At 41.9% G+C, this 14,074-nt stretch overlaps 1 protein-coding gene across 5 annotated transcripts in view; it reads left to right on the forward strand.

Moving 5' to 3' along the window:
- Window positions 1–14,074, forward strand: part of DOCK4 (dedicator of cytokinesis 4) — a 431,090-nt gene that overhangs the window by 382,727 nt on the left and 34,289 nt on the right. For all 5 annotated transcript variants that reach the window (XM_082693075.1, XM_082693074.1, XM_082693076.1 and 2 more), the window contains 6 exons: window positions 790–938; window positions 2,626–2,712; window positions 4,500–4,604; window positions 9,305–9,446; window positions 10,881–11,047; window positions 13,704–13,790. In XM_082693075.1, coding sequence (XP_082549201.1) covers window positions 790–938; window positions 2,626–2,712; window positions 4,500–4,604; window positions 9,305–9,446; window positions 10,881–11,047; window positions 13,704–13,790 — 737 coding nt within the window. The remainder of the gene's footprint in view (window positions 1–789; window positions 939–2,625; window positions 2,713–4,499; window positions 4,605–9,304; window positions 9,447–10,880; window positions 11,048–13,703; window positions 13,791–14,074) is intronic.

Below are 14,074 nucleotides of genomic sequence, written 5' to 3' on the forward strand. Positions count from 1 at the left end.
TCTGGTTCCTATCGATCTGCTTGGCCATAGTTAAGATTCAGGAAGAGATCTACAGAATGGCAAGTATTCTATTAAGGACACTACCTATGAACTGTGCCTAGCCTGCGGATTACTATTTCCATGTGTGTATACAGAATACCACCACTTTACATGTTTTCCCAAGAAATCCCAACTGCACCAACACGTAATGACTTCAGTAACCATTACTAAAGATTCTGGGGGCCAACTGAGAGTTGTATCACACAACTCACAACAGTCCTCTCTCTGTAAAGAGAGAACTTTTTCAGCCTTTTATTATCAAGAAGAATTTAATTACCATTTCTTGTTTCCTAAGCACACCCTTTGGAAGATGCCTGTAGCCTCCTCCAAGGGATTTACCAGTGAACATCCCCAGCAGTCAAAGGCATGTCTCCCTGTTCCTCTGAATGAGCTCCAACAATATATCCTCAAACATTTTTATGATGCCAGCAGCATAGAGGCGTCGTAGAAATAAGGAAGAGGGATGGGAAGAAAGAGAAGGCAAGAAAGAGGGAAAAGAGAAAGAGAGAAATGGGGGTGGGGTGGGGATGAATATAGGGAGCCAAAAGATGAAATGCAAATCTCTGAAAATTCCATCTTCCAGGGGGAAGTCATCACTTGTGAACTGGCTCTTGCATCTGTTGTGAACATTTTTCTTCATTATCATGAAATTCAAAAAATGGTTTTTGCAATTTGCCCCAAGCCAGCTGCGTTTGAGGGGAAGCTGTTTGGGATCCTGTCTTGATCATTTCCTTCCCACTCAACTTTCAGAGGCTGCATATACTCTCCTATTATATGATGAGCTGTTGGAGTGGTCGGATCGGCCCCTCCGGGAGTTCCTGACCTACCCCATGCAGACAGAATGGCAACGCAAGGAGCACCTGCACCTTGCTATCATCCAGAATTTTGACCGAGGCAAAGTAAGTAGCCTTCCCCACCCATGGTCTCTCTCAAGGCGGTTGTGTTGGTGTCATGTTTCCATTCATTCATAGTTTTTTCATGTCCACCTCCTCAAGCCAGGTACCCTCAGATTTTAATGAGGATGAAAAATACCCAAGAGTTTGCTAAAATTCCCAGGTCCCACCTCTAGGCATTCTGACTGGGTATGTCTGGCATGAGGCAGGGGATTTTGTGGCTTCAACAAGGACTTGACATTGCCGTGTGTACAAATTTGGGGCCATACTTTGAGAAACACTGGTCTGGAGGTTTTGACACCTAGGCATTTGATTCTCTGAAAAACCACCCCTCAGCTACCTCCCCAAATTAGCATGCATTTTGCCCCATTCCACTTTTTTGGTAAGGGAAGATAAATGAAACTGACTTTGTTTAAAGAATGTTACGGCATCCCATCATATATTTAAAAGATCCCACTGACCTGATGATGCCATTCAGCCCATTACCTCACTCCACTCTGTCTCCCTCCTCAAGGGCTTACAATACCCTTTAGGAAAACTTAAGGATCTGACCACAGTTGTTTATTTGATTTGAACATTTGGGTGCTTTGGTGATACGTGTCTTAGATTTAAATATATCTCCCAAAATGCCAAGGTTAAACAGGAGACGAAAATACAAACAGCGGCTGTCCTTTTACAAAACATAATTGCATAACTTGATGCAAGGAAATTGCCTCTTTCCTATCGTCCTTTATTATGTATTTAAATACCCTGACATATGATTTGTTACATTAATAGCAAGGAAATGCCTTTGTGTCCTCCTCCAGTGAAGTTTCCATCTATAAGCTGTTATAAAATCCTGTTGTGCTTGTTTTGGCCCTTCAAAGGGGTTTTTCACTAGATCGGGGGTTACAAACGATGGCCCATGTGTCGAATGGCTCAGCCCCCAGCATTTATGCACCACCCACATTCTAAGAATTGCTTTTACATTTGAAAGTGTTTGAAAGATATGGCAAGAAAAAGAATATCTGACAGATGAAAATTACATGAAATTCGCATTTCGGTGTTCCTAGATAATAATGTTATTACAGCACAGACACGCTTATTCACTGTGCCTGCTTTTGTGCTTTAATGGTGGAGTTGGGTAGTTGTGACAAGGACCGTGTCGCCCACCAAGCCCGAATTATTTACTGTCTGGCCTTGTGTAGAAAAAGTTTGATGACCCTTGGGCTAGAAGAAAGAATTTTTGCATTTCTGCCGAGAGTACCCAGCTGGGTTAGATCCTCACAATTTACAAGTGCAGTTGAGCCAAGCAAGGGCTCGAGCATGCCAGCTGTGGATAATTGGGCCTTAGGGGTCAGTGGTAATTCCCCCCTTAGCACCGAGGGCCCGTTTATTCATCTACTTGGCCATTGTGGAACTGTAGTTATTTCAAGATGATGATTCTGACATGGTTCCAGAAAATGTTTGCACACCATATGTTCATGCCTGTTGTGGTGGATTGTATTTTCTCACTTCCTAAAGATTTTTAATAATTTACATGTTAATTGCATGCTGGTATCAAGCTTAAAGTGGCAGTGGTACTATTCAAGGTAGACTGTAGAGATTCAGAAGTTAGACCTGGTGATCTGAAAGCAGTCCCACCCTGTCCTCTGGGTGGAAATGAGTGAATGTTGTGGGACCATTCATGTTTGTATCATTTGTTTGTCCACAGTGTTGGGAGAATGGCATCGTCTTGTGCCGGAAGATCGCGGAACAGTATGAGAGTTATTATGACTACAGAAACCTGAGCAAGATGAGGGTAAGGAGCCTGGATGCACGCCCATCAGGCAAAGGCATCCTTTTGTCATTCACTTTCCAGTATCGTTCTGTAAAACTAACTTTGTGATCATCCCGACCTGTCGTGCAGAAAGCTTGTTTAAGGGAAGTCTTTCCTCTGCAGCGTACTCAGTGTTTATACAGAGAAACAGCGAAGGCTTCTAATTAGTACATGGAAGTGAGCCTTTGATCTCTTCTAAACATCACGTCTGCAGTGTGCAATCTAATCCATGATTGATTCTTTTCATTTGCTGAGAAGTCTCTGTGCTGTTTGAAGAGACGCTCGCTTGTCGGCAGATCTCTACCACAATGTACCATTCTTAGACCCCAGTCTGCACAAACAGTAGACGTGGCTAGCTGACCCATTTCCGACCACTTCAAGGCTAAATTCTACAGATGTCTTCTCTCTTGAGCTGTAGCAACATGTGTTATGTGCGATACCAGAACCAAGGGCTTGGTACCCAAGAACCCAGGGAGTTCAGTATTCTGTGCTCCTGAACCAAACATTTTGTCCCTTCTTTTCTTTTCAGGTTCAAATGGGTCCCTCTTGCTCCCTGAGTCCTTACTCTTCAGAGCCATGATCATTTTGTGTCCTCTTATCACACTTAAGTTCTGCAGGGTTTCTAAAATAGAAAGATTATGATGTTGCCTTTTAATTCTGCAGTAGGGGTTTATGAGATGAAATTGTCAACCTTTAACAGCTCGTAAAACCCCATACCCGACAAGTAGCTCACTCAGCCTGCAGGAGCTGGTATAGTATTTCATGCCAGAAGTTCATCAATGTTTCTCCTAACATGAAAATCAAGGAAGAAAAAAAAAAAAAAACAAAACCTTGTTTCAACTTCAGTCCATCATGCTAGCTCTGGCAGGCACTGCGGTTCTATATAAAAACATGTCTGTGCTTCTCTTGGCATACACCCCCTGTAACAGAAGCGAGGTTACAGTGTTTACCCGGGAGAGCCCTTGGGTACCATAGTCACTCCGATTTTTATAAACCGAGAGCATTACACTTCATGCCAACTGCTCTTTGGGGTGCTGTTAGTGGGGGCAGGGGGAGGGGGAGAAGTTTTCAAGAGCAATATTAGTCTTTCTCTATAAACCCTGGGGATGATAATACCATGAATGGAAAACCATAAGCTTTATGTGCGTCATAGTGCCGACATTGTTAGAGATACACTTAAGAGTTTTCAGCCCAGACAGCACTTTGCATGATGGGTCTCCTCGGGTTTGGTTTATCCCTGTCCAGCCTGTGCAAGCTTGCACCTTCCAAATGTCCTGAATTACCATGACCAAGAAGAACCAAATCCACAGGTGAGTACATCTAGTGCTAGAATTTTCCAGAAAGATTGGGCCTCTAATAGTTCATTCATTTTTTTAAAAAAATTCATGTTCATCTTCATTTAATTGTGAAGAAAATATTTTCTTGATAGGCTTTGTGCATAGAAATTATTTTCTTTGGTGAGAACGTGGAATAATATTTGATCCTTTAAAGGCAGGGTCAGCAACCTGTAGCCAGTGTACCTGGCAGGACTGAGCGGTTATGACAGGGACCATATGGCCTGAAAAGCCTATATTCTTTATTCTCTGGCCATTTCCAGAATCATTTTGCTGATCCCTGCCTTAAAGCATAAAAAGGGAGTTAAACCTTCTTTTCTGAAAACTGAACACTACAATTAAGTTCTTCTTCATAAAGAATAAATATGCTCTTCTAGAAACAGGGAGAGCTGAAGGATGAGGTAAAATCCTTAGAATTCTCTTCTGCCTTCCTAGATGATGGAAGCCTCTTTGTATGACAAGATTATGGACCAGCAACGGCTTGAACCAGAGTTCTTCAGAGTTGGATTTTACGGGAAAAAATTTCCATTCTTCTTAAGAGTAAGTTCATACACTATTTAATTTGTTGTTATACTTCTAAAATAGATATGCCACTCAAGAAAACCAAGATGTTTGAAGACTTTTTGTCCTTTTAGAACAATAAGAGATTTTCCTTTAATGTTTTTAGTGTGCAGACACCGTACTAAATCTAGAATACCTTGTTTTGAATAATTTCCCAAGTTATCAAACAATGGTTTTATTTTTTTTCCTAAATTTCTAAATGCACTATATCTTATGAGCAGTCTTTGGTCACTATAGCTGCTCCCCTGTGGGACCGCTGTTTACTATTCTGTGCAGTCTGTGATGTCCATAGAGTTAGCAGCAGAGAAAAATGGCAAGGCATTGCAGGTGTCATAAAACACTGCAGTCTCACGTCCCGTAGAAACTCCCTCCAGAATCACGTAAAGAGCCCAGTTAGTGGTTTTGTGAAAAGGTAAATGTCACCCAGCCAAGAGATGCTATTTATTGCTAGTATAAACTAATTCTACCAAGGTAAGTCTTCTAGACACTAAGGTACCTTGTGGATCATAAAATACTTGACGCTGTTCTTACCATTTTTTACATTGTGCCAAGTCGTATGTTACAAGTTTGAAGGCTTATCTTAACCCTTCAGGGTATAAAATCTTACTTACACTGACTTATATGAGAAGAGAGGAAATGTACCTCCCCACGTAACTGAGGAGAAGTTTTGGGAATACTTTAGAAATTGAGTGAATTCATTCCAAACTCTAAATCTCAGCATACAAATGCTTTGGTCTGTATCCTGCTGTAACTGCCAGCACTTATGAATACGTATAAGACGGGGGTACTTGGAGGAGGAGGGAGAAGAGGAAGACTGGACTTTGTTATTTAATAACTTTAACCGTCTCCCTTTTAGAATGAGAGTTTTATATGTATTTGTTAATTCATATATTTACCTATAAAGTTTGTATGTATATACATGCACACTAAATATAGAACTAGAGCCCACATTTTCCAAACACCATGAGCAAAAATTCATTTTAGTGTTACATTGAGCATACACTCAAATGACAGGTTGGTTGAAGGGACTGTGTATTTTGGTGCCATGCAGACGTGAGTCAAATCTCCTTGTTGGGTTAAAAGGGAGTCTGCATGTTGGTGTAGATGGTCACAAAGCTGACTCTGCAGATGGACCTGAGGACAGAGGAAAGCTTGATTCTGGATCAAAAACAGAGATAAATTTAGGACACTTGCTGACTTTGAAAGACTGAGTTTTGAAAGTGGACATTCTAGGCCAGGGCTGTCATCAGCAGCCCCCTTCCTAGTGTACATGGCCAGGATCCTTGTGGTGGGAGAAGGGGGCCAGTCTAGCGCAGAGGGCTGGAGACCCCACAAGAAGGTCCAGACGTGACTCTGGTGCAGCACATCTCCTTCCTTTCTTGGCTCAAAATCAGGCAAAGTAGAAGATTACTTTTTCTTCCTCATGATACTCAGGGTACAGTGTTTACAATTCATAATATTGCCTACAAAAGTATTTTAATTTCTTTTAAAGATCAGAAGAAAAAAGTGAGTTTTTTTTGGCTGAAGAACTTGTTATAATGTATATTAACTTGTATATTATACATTAGATTATGTATTTATTTGTCCCTATACCAAATCAGTCTCTCAGTATGACTTTTAATACATTTTTATAGAGGAAGGGGCCCGCAAAAGTCATATTGTAGTCATAATGTGGTCATATTGATCAAATTCTGAGTTCAGCTAGCAAGTGCACTGTGAAATATCTTAGACTTAGACCCATTTATCTTATAAATGAAACCGTGATAATTAAAAGTGTAAAGTTTTTTTTTTTTTTAATCAGAAGTAGTTTAGGAGCCACAATTTTAAAGAGAATTTAGCAAAGTAGAAAACTGAATTGGCTAATAAAATAAATTTTATTACAAAGTCGATTGGAATAAATCAACCTATGTTAATAGTCTTTTCAAAACAGCATTTTCTGTTGGGTTTTTGTTTTTTTTTTTTTGCCATTTTTGAAGAAAATGGCATTTTCTTCAAAACAAAGAGAAGGGTCACCCTCTATTGGTTTCTAAAGGGCACCACACCTTTCAGAATTATGGGGCTGGATCTCTTTTTTAGGAAATCAGATTCTAGTCTGTCCATCAATTAAAAAACAAGCAAATATCAACATTAAAGATTTCCTCATTGATAAATTCCAAGATAATTTTTGAAGTTGCAATAAATTAATACATTTATATAAGCATATGATCTAAATAGTTTTTTTTTTTTTTTTACCCTTATGAAAAATTGACCATCTCTTTATGCACAGGGTATCTCTGAGTAGTGATTTGTTTGAAGAGAATGACCAAGGTCAAGGATGAGAGATTGACTTTTCATTGTATGCTCTCTACTGTTTGGGTTTTTGTTTTGTTTTGTTTTGTTTTTACCAGAGATATGTATTTCCTTTTCAGAAGAAAAAGACAATTAAAAAAAATTTAAGTGTGAACAAATGTGACCCAGCAATTCTACTCCTAGGTATATACTCAAGAGAATTGAAAACATATGTTCACACAAAGAACTCTACACAAATGTTCATAGCAACATTATTCACTATTGCCAAAAACTAGAAGCAGCCCAAATATCCATCAGCTGGTGATGAATGGATAAACAACATATGGTATATCTATGCAGTGGGATATTTAGCAATAAGGAAGGAATGAAGTACTTACATATGCTACAAAGTGGACGAACCTTAAGTACATGTTAGGTGAAAGAAGCCAGTCACAAAAGACTACATGTTGTATGATTCCATTTGTATGAAATGTCCAGAATGGGCAAACTCATAGACACAGCAAGTAGATTAGTGGTTTCAGAGGTCGGGGGTTGGCGGAGGAAACAGGGAGCAACTGCGCATGGGTACGAGTTTCTCTTCGGGGTAATGAAATGTTCTCACGTTCAATAGTCGTGATAGTTGCTCTGTGAATATACTAAAAACTTTCAAAAGGGTATATTTTATGGTATGTGAACTGTATCTCAAAGCTGTGATTTAAAAAAAAAATGTATTGATGGGGGAAATGTTTCATTCCTTTTCATTTCTTGACAACTCCATTGTGTCCCCAAGTTCATTTCAGGATGACTTCCTAACACTGCTGAATGATTATATGCTTAAAGTAACCCCTGGTTTTATAAACTGCTATAATATGTAAGCATTGCCTTAAAAAGGTTGTAGTTATTAGAGTACTTGGATATTTATTTGAGGACTTCTGTAATATGCACCATAGATATATGTGCATGGTCTTATTTTATCAAGCAAATTTATTATCTTTTGAGTAGAATAAAAAATACATAGCATCAGAAGGTATACCTTCTTTTCTGTAGAAAGTCTTAAACACAGGATTGTGTGGGGGGTCCTGATTTCTAGGTAGTCCGTCTTTGCCTGTGTTACCAAAGGATCGTGACTTGAGAGTTTGTGAGGATTGGCGGCAGTTTTTCAGAGCCCACTCCCCGCTGTTTCCTCTGCTTGCCTGCAGCTGCTTTTTCTCTGCTGCAGTCCTCAGCCCCCTGCCTCTGGCTCAGATTTGTTCCTCAGGGCATTTGTGCAATCGTAGGAACCTCATCAGGCTGAGAAATGCTGAGAACCTTGGGCCTTAGCTAGCTTCCCAGGCCACGAACCGTTCCCTCTTTCTCCTAAAGAGAGGTGCTTTTTTTTTTTTTTTAAAGATTTTATTTATTTATTAGAGAGAGAGAGCACAAGCAAGCAGAGGCAGAGAGAGAAGCAGGCTCCCCACTGAGCAAGGAGCCTGATGCAGGACTCGATCCCACAACCCTGGGATCATGACCTGAGCCAAAAGCAGCGGCTTAACCAACTGAGCCACCCAGGCGCCCCAGTGAGGTGTTTTAAGGAAACCTGCCGCCCTTTCCAGCTCTCTAGCCTACCTCAAGGACAACCTTCACCATTTCTACCTGAATAAGAGATAGTCCCAGCCCACAGAGTATTTACACATCTTACAAAACAAACGAACAAAAACAACAACAAAAATTTTTTAAAAATGTGTCCAACATTTGGCAAATCCCTGAAAATCCTAAATCTCAGTTTGGGCCAGTAAATAAGATTCTTGGCCACAGGAAGCCAAGCTGAGTTGGTGATGGCAGAGAAGCTTCCAGTGCCAGGCCTGCTGAGAGCAGGAATGCAAACTGGCTCAGCTTTCCTTTCTTCCATGCCACGATCCAGTGTGGAGGCCCATCTCTGCAGCTTTCATAAAGAATGCAATAAAATGCATTTTTGGAGATCACATTTACTTTCTTTCCCTCTACATTGAGAATTTATCCACTAAACTCTGCTTATAGTAAAAAACAAAACAAGAAAACAAAACAAAACAAAACCAAAAAAACCTTTAACACATGCGCTCATTAGCATTTAGAGGGAACATGATTCATGGTTTGGTGCTCTGAGAATCTGATGCCTCTTTACACCTTAGCACACGAACTGGGAGGAACGGCACCTGCTGGTGGCTCTGACCAAAAGCAATGGAGAGCAAAGTTCCTGATCCTTGCCCCTCATTTTTCATATCTGGGCAAATTTTTCAGATTGTTTTGCTTTTTTTTTTTTTTTTTTTTCCTGTTACTGTGTATAGATGTGAGGCATGTGCTCACTTCCTGCCAGGGTCTTCTTTCTTGGCTTCTCTCTGTAATTAACACACTCCATTATGTCGCTCTCATTTCTTTGTTTATTTCGCCTCCAGAATAAGGAGTTTGTGTGTCGAGGGCATGACTATGAAAGGCTGGAGGCCTTCCAACAGAGAATGCTGAATGAGTTCCCCCACGCCATCGCCATGCAGCACGCCAACCAGCCCGACGAGACCATCTTCCAAGCGGAAGCTCAGTGTATCCACACCTAGACGGGCTGCACTGCAGTTAGAGCCACGGGCTGTTAGCCACAGAGCAATTTCCTGCAAGGAAAGCCTCTGGCCCCTTTGCTGTGTTCCCACTCTCTCCCTCTTTCTCACTCATCTTGATTTTAGCTTAGCGCCTTCTGAACAGAATTATTCTCATTATTGTCACAGTGTCAGTGGAAAGGAAATCCCTTAAGGATTCTGGTAAAGAATTTTTTTTTTCCTTTTAATTAAAACTTCCCTATCTTCCCTATCTCCACCCTGCTTTTAAAGCTTCTTTTAGTGATTTCCCTTAGAATAATTTTCCTCCAACATATCCTGTGGATGGCACCTATCATTCACCCTCTTTCCCCTTGATATTTTTATTCTGGAAGGAAGTGCAGAGAAGGAGGTACCTTAATATCTTTGGGGAATTCTTGGCCATGGCATTTTGGACAGCCTTTGATGAATGCTATATAATTGACACTTCAATTATCTAAATACGAACAACTCAACTGAAATTACCCAGGCACTGGAGACAAAGGGAATTCACCCCGGCACTCCTTCGTGAATGTTTCTCTCTCTTCCCTAAACTTAAGATCTGGGAGAAGATAAGAAAGGCCCTTTGATAATCATGGATACCATTTCAAAGTAGAAAATAAAATGTAGCAGAAGCAAGAAATTAAGGGAAAAGATTTTGCTATCCTTCTTTGAATGAGAAGAGAAGAAGGTAAATATACAAGTAAATAGGATACCTCCTTTTTAAAATTTAAATTTAAATTCAATAAGCCAACACACAGTACATCAGTTAGTTTTAGATGTAGTGTTCAGTGATTCCGGTGATACCCCTTTAATGTACTTTTTAAAATATCAACTACAAAAACACTTTGCTTATCAGTACAAGCTTTGGGAGAGTGGTACCACAGGTGTGGGAAGGCTGGAGACACAGATCATCACACAGGTAAATGTAAATCACTGTCAGAACTGGCCATGTCCTTGGTCATGGTTGCATGGATGTTTATACATTATTTTACAAACATTAAATTAAGAGGGGCCATGCATGGACTAAAGATAAAATGGTCTCTTAAACAAGGTTTAGAATAATATAATTTTGAGTACCTAAGATCCAAGCCATTCCGACCCAACCCCCAACTAAGAAAAGAAAGAGGAAGAAAAATCAGCAATAAATAAATTCACAAGGTATGGACATTTTAACCAGATACTTTGTCAGAATCACCTACTAAAACCAGTTCAAAGGCCTGTAGTTGGAGAAATGATTTGTTGTGAGCTGAGTTCTTGGTATCTTCTTGGCGGTTTTTAAAATGACTTTGACCCAAGGGAAACACCAGATTGTTACCCAGCCTCGGTTCTCTGCCACAGCTCAGCTCAAGCCAGATTTCCTTGGCATTTGCCAAGTCGGGTTTCCTCCTTGACTTTTTAATCCTAGATTTGCAGATCTATGCCGTGACTCCTATCCCGGAGAGCCAGGAGGTCCTGCAGAGAGAGGGTGTACCAGACAACATCAAAAGTTTCTATAAAGTGAATCACATCTGGAAATTCCGCTATGACAGACCATTTCACAAAGGCACTAAAGATAAAGAAAATGAATTCAAGGTACCGTGTGTTCTTATTACATACAGTTTCCTATGAGCTCTTTGGAACAAGCCCCATGATAAGTATTTACACAGAATAGAGTCAAGTGATAAAACCAGAAGGGACCAGAAATCATCATTGAGTCTTGTTGATCTCAAACTCAACGGTATATCAGAGGGCCATGGGATGCTTTTCTAACCAAGCCGAGTTCTTAGCTCAGGAGTCCTGACTCAGTAGGTCTGAGAGGAAGGCCTGGGAATCAGCTTCTTTGTGACAGTGCTGGTGGCCCTCAGACCAATCTCTGAGATGTCACAGTTTAGCTTAGTCCTGTCACTCATTCATGTTGAAGCAACTGTGGGGATCACAGGATATTTGTTCTCAGATACAGTAGTCTACAGTGAGTAAAAAATGCTTGACAGACAGCGGGACGAAGATTCTGAGACAGGAAGCAGTTCGGTAGACAGCTATTACCTTGGAAGATTTCCATGCGATCTCCTGCTTTCGCTGGTTAGAATGGTGTGTCATTAGGACTTCTGAGAAGACATGGAATGAAAGCAAACCACAGACTCCCTGCATGTATGGAGTTGTCCATTCTCAGTAGCTGCAATAAGCCTTGCCCTCTGGAGCTCTTTTGGGCTGGCTCACAGCCCTACCGGGGCATTGTGCCGAGGGTACATTATCTCTTCTTTCCCTGATAACAGTGACCAGTGAGATCAGGTAGACCCCTGGTTAGTCAGTATTCCCCCCTACGAAGAATGCAAAACAGACCTATTCCTGTGGGTTAACTGGCTTAGCTCCCTTCATCAGAGTCTCTACTTAAGCTGGAAAAGGTCCTCCTCACACTGTTAGCAGAGATCCTCTGATGTTAACTGTCCTCGCTGCCTCTGCCTGTATGTCAGTTCCCAGCAGTAGCTCCAGGAATGGGGCACAGCCCGGGAATCAGAAGGGGAAGCTGGGGTCATTCTGCAGGGTCACGATGGGCCTCAACCCAGAGCAGTCCTCTTGTGCAAGGAGGTCAGATGGGTTACCTATCAAGACAAAGAAACTATTGGAAGACCATACCGGGATGTCATTGAAAAGATTCGTGATCACTTTCTAGTCCTTTTGGAGATTTCCATTTTTCTTTGTGTCCCACAAAACCAGTTAACAGTCATTAGTTTATGATAGAATTTTCATTGCAGTTATGTTCACTGAATAGGAAGTGTGAGATCCACTGGAGTCAGGCACATTCTAACTACCCGCAGACCCTCCACTACGACCCACACCTTCTAGAAACTTCTCCTTTGTCCTTTCTGCTGCAGCACATTTCCTCATGGCCATCACTTTATCAGTGGTATAGCAGCCCCCCTAAAAAATAATGATAAATCTGGCTCCTTGTTCCTGGGCTTCCAGCCCTCGGCATCTGGCACCAAAGTGCCCTTCCGGAAGCTTCATCTGTGCCACTGCCCACTCACCCACCCTCCCTCTGGGCTCCAGCAACCCTGAACTTCTCCTCTCCATCTCCTGCTGCGCCCTTTCCCTTTCTCCAGCCTCTTGCAGGCCTCTGCGCGGGCTGCTTCCTGCTGCCTGCCGTGCTGCCCCCTCCCTCCGCCTGGCAAACTCCTACACACTCTTCAGCATTCCGCTCACGTGTCACCTTCTCTGAGAAGTGCTGTCCTCCCCCCACCGGCTGCTGTGCCTGCCTGCTTCCTTCTGCTCTCCCCCAGCACTGCAAGCATTCCTTTCTCTTTGCCCTGAGCCCTTCCCTGGCCACTCACCTTCCTGTCACCACTGTCACTGCTGTCACAGGGACTCTGCCATATTCCTTGCAGTATATTGTGGCTGACATGAAGAAATCCCCCCATTTTCTGTTGTTCTGGCATAAGTGGCACTATTTCAGGGATTTTGTGAAGTTTATTATCCTTTTGAGAAAAATGAGGCATAGATCCAGAAATGGGATTGACAGAAGAGAAATCTGTCATCCACAGTGACTCTTACCAAGGACCAAGGCAGCTGTGGCTTCACGTATTATGGGGGTGCTCTCCTGGCCAGAGGAAACCTCTGCTCTTTAAATACAGATCCTCCTGGATGATGGCAGTTGAAATGGGCATGAGAAAATGTGGCATAGTGAGGAGGTCGGAAGTTCTAGTAGGTAGAGTCTGGGAATTGGAATGTACCCCCCCAGGGGGGGGGGAGTCACATGGCCTCCTTGATGCTTAGCCTCTTCCTCTTTAAAACAGAAAGATGGATCTATGTGATTCTTCATGGACCTTTCCTCCGTGAGGATGTTATTACTCTAAACCTGTGTTGACTGGCGGTTGATATTACCCCTTCCAGATAAAAATGGAAAGACCTTAAGGAGTGAGGGGGGTTTAAATTGGAATTTGAAAGAACCAGCAAAGGAAGTAACATGGTAGCCTATTACTCTATTTTAAGCTTGCTGTGTGAAGTAGACCATGTAGTCCATGAAGGAAAAATTGTCCAGCAACACAGAACGGGAATGATGAACACAGCGTCACTGGTATCTTACTGTGACAGCTTCAGAGTATGAAGGGATTGCCCACAGGCTAAAAGGGATACTAAAGAAAAGCCTATAGAAATAAGCAAACCTGACCAAATTGAATGGCTGATGTTAGTCATAGCTCAGTAACTAGAAAGAAAAGACACGTGGGGACTTAATTTGTTTTGTATTCCGTAGAGTCTCTGGGTGGAGAGAACATCATTATACTTGGTGCAGAGTTTACCTGGAATTTCCCGCTGGTTTGAAGTGGAAAAGCGTGAAGTGGTAAGCATCAGAGCTCATTCTCAAGTACTTTCCCATCACACTTGCTCAGCGGGAGTCAGGCCATCTATTAATTGCTTCTGCTGTTGACTCTGAGTCCCCAGAGGCACACAGAGTAAGGTTGTGAATGCTTATGGTATTGACCCCTGTGACCAAGGCTTGAAGGGGAACGTGACTTATCCTAGCCCAGCCAGCAAGAGGCATTTCTCAAAGAGAACTATGACCACAGCCTGGAAACACGGCAGGCCCTTGAGTCAAAGAGCTGGAATTCGAATTATTGTAGGCCA

The sequence above is a fragment of the Mustela nivalis genome, assembly GCF_964662115.1.
Source record: "Mustela nivalis genome assembly, chromosome: 12".
Lineage (NCBI taxonomy): Eukaryota > Metazoa > Chordata > Mammalia > Carnivora > Mustelidae > Mustela > Mustela nivalis.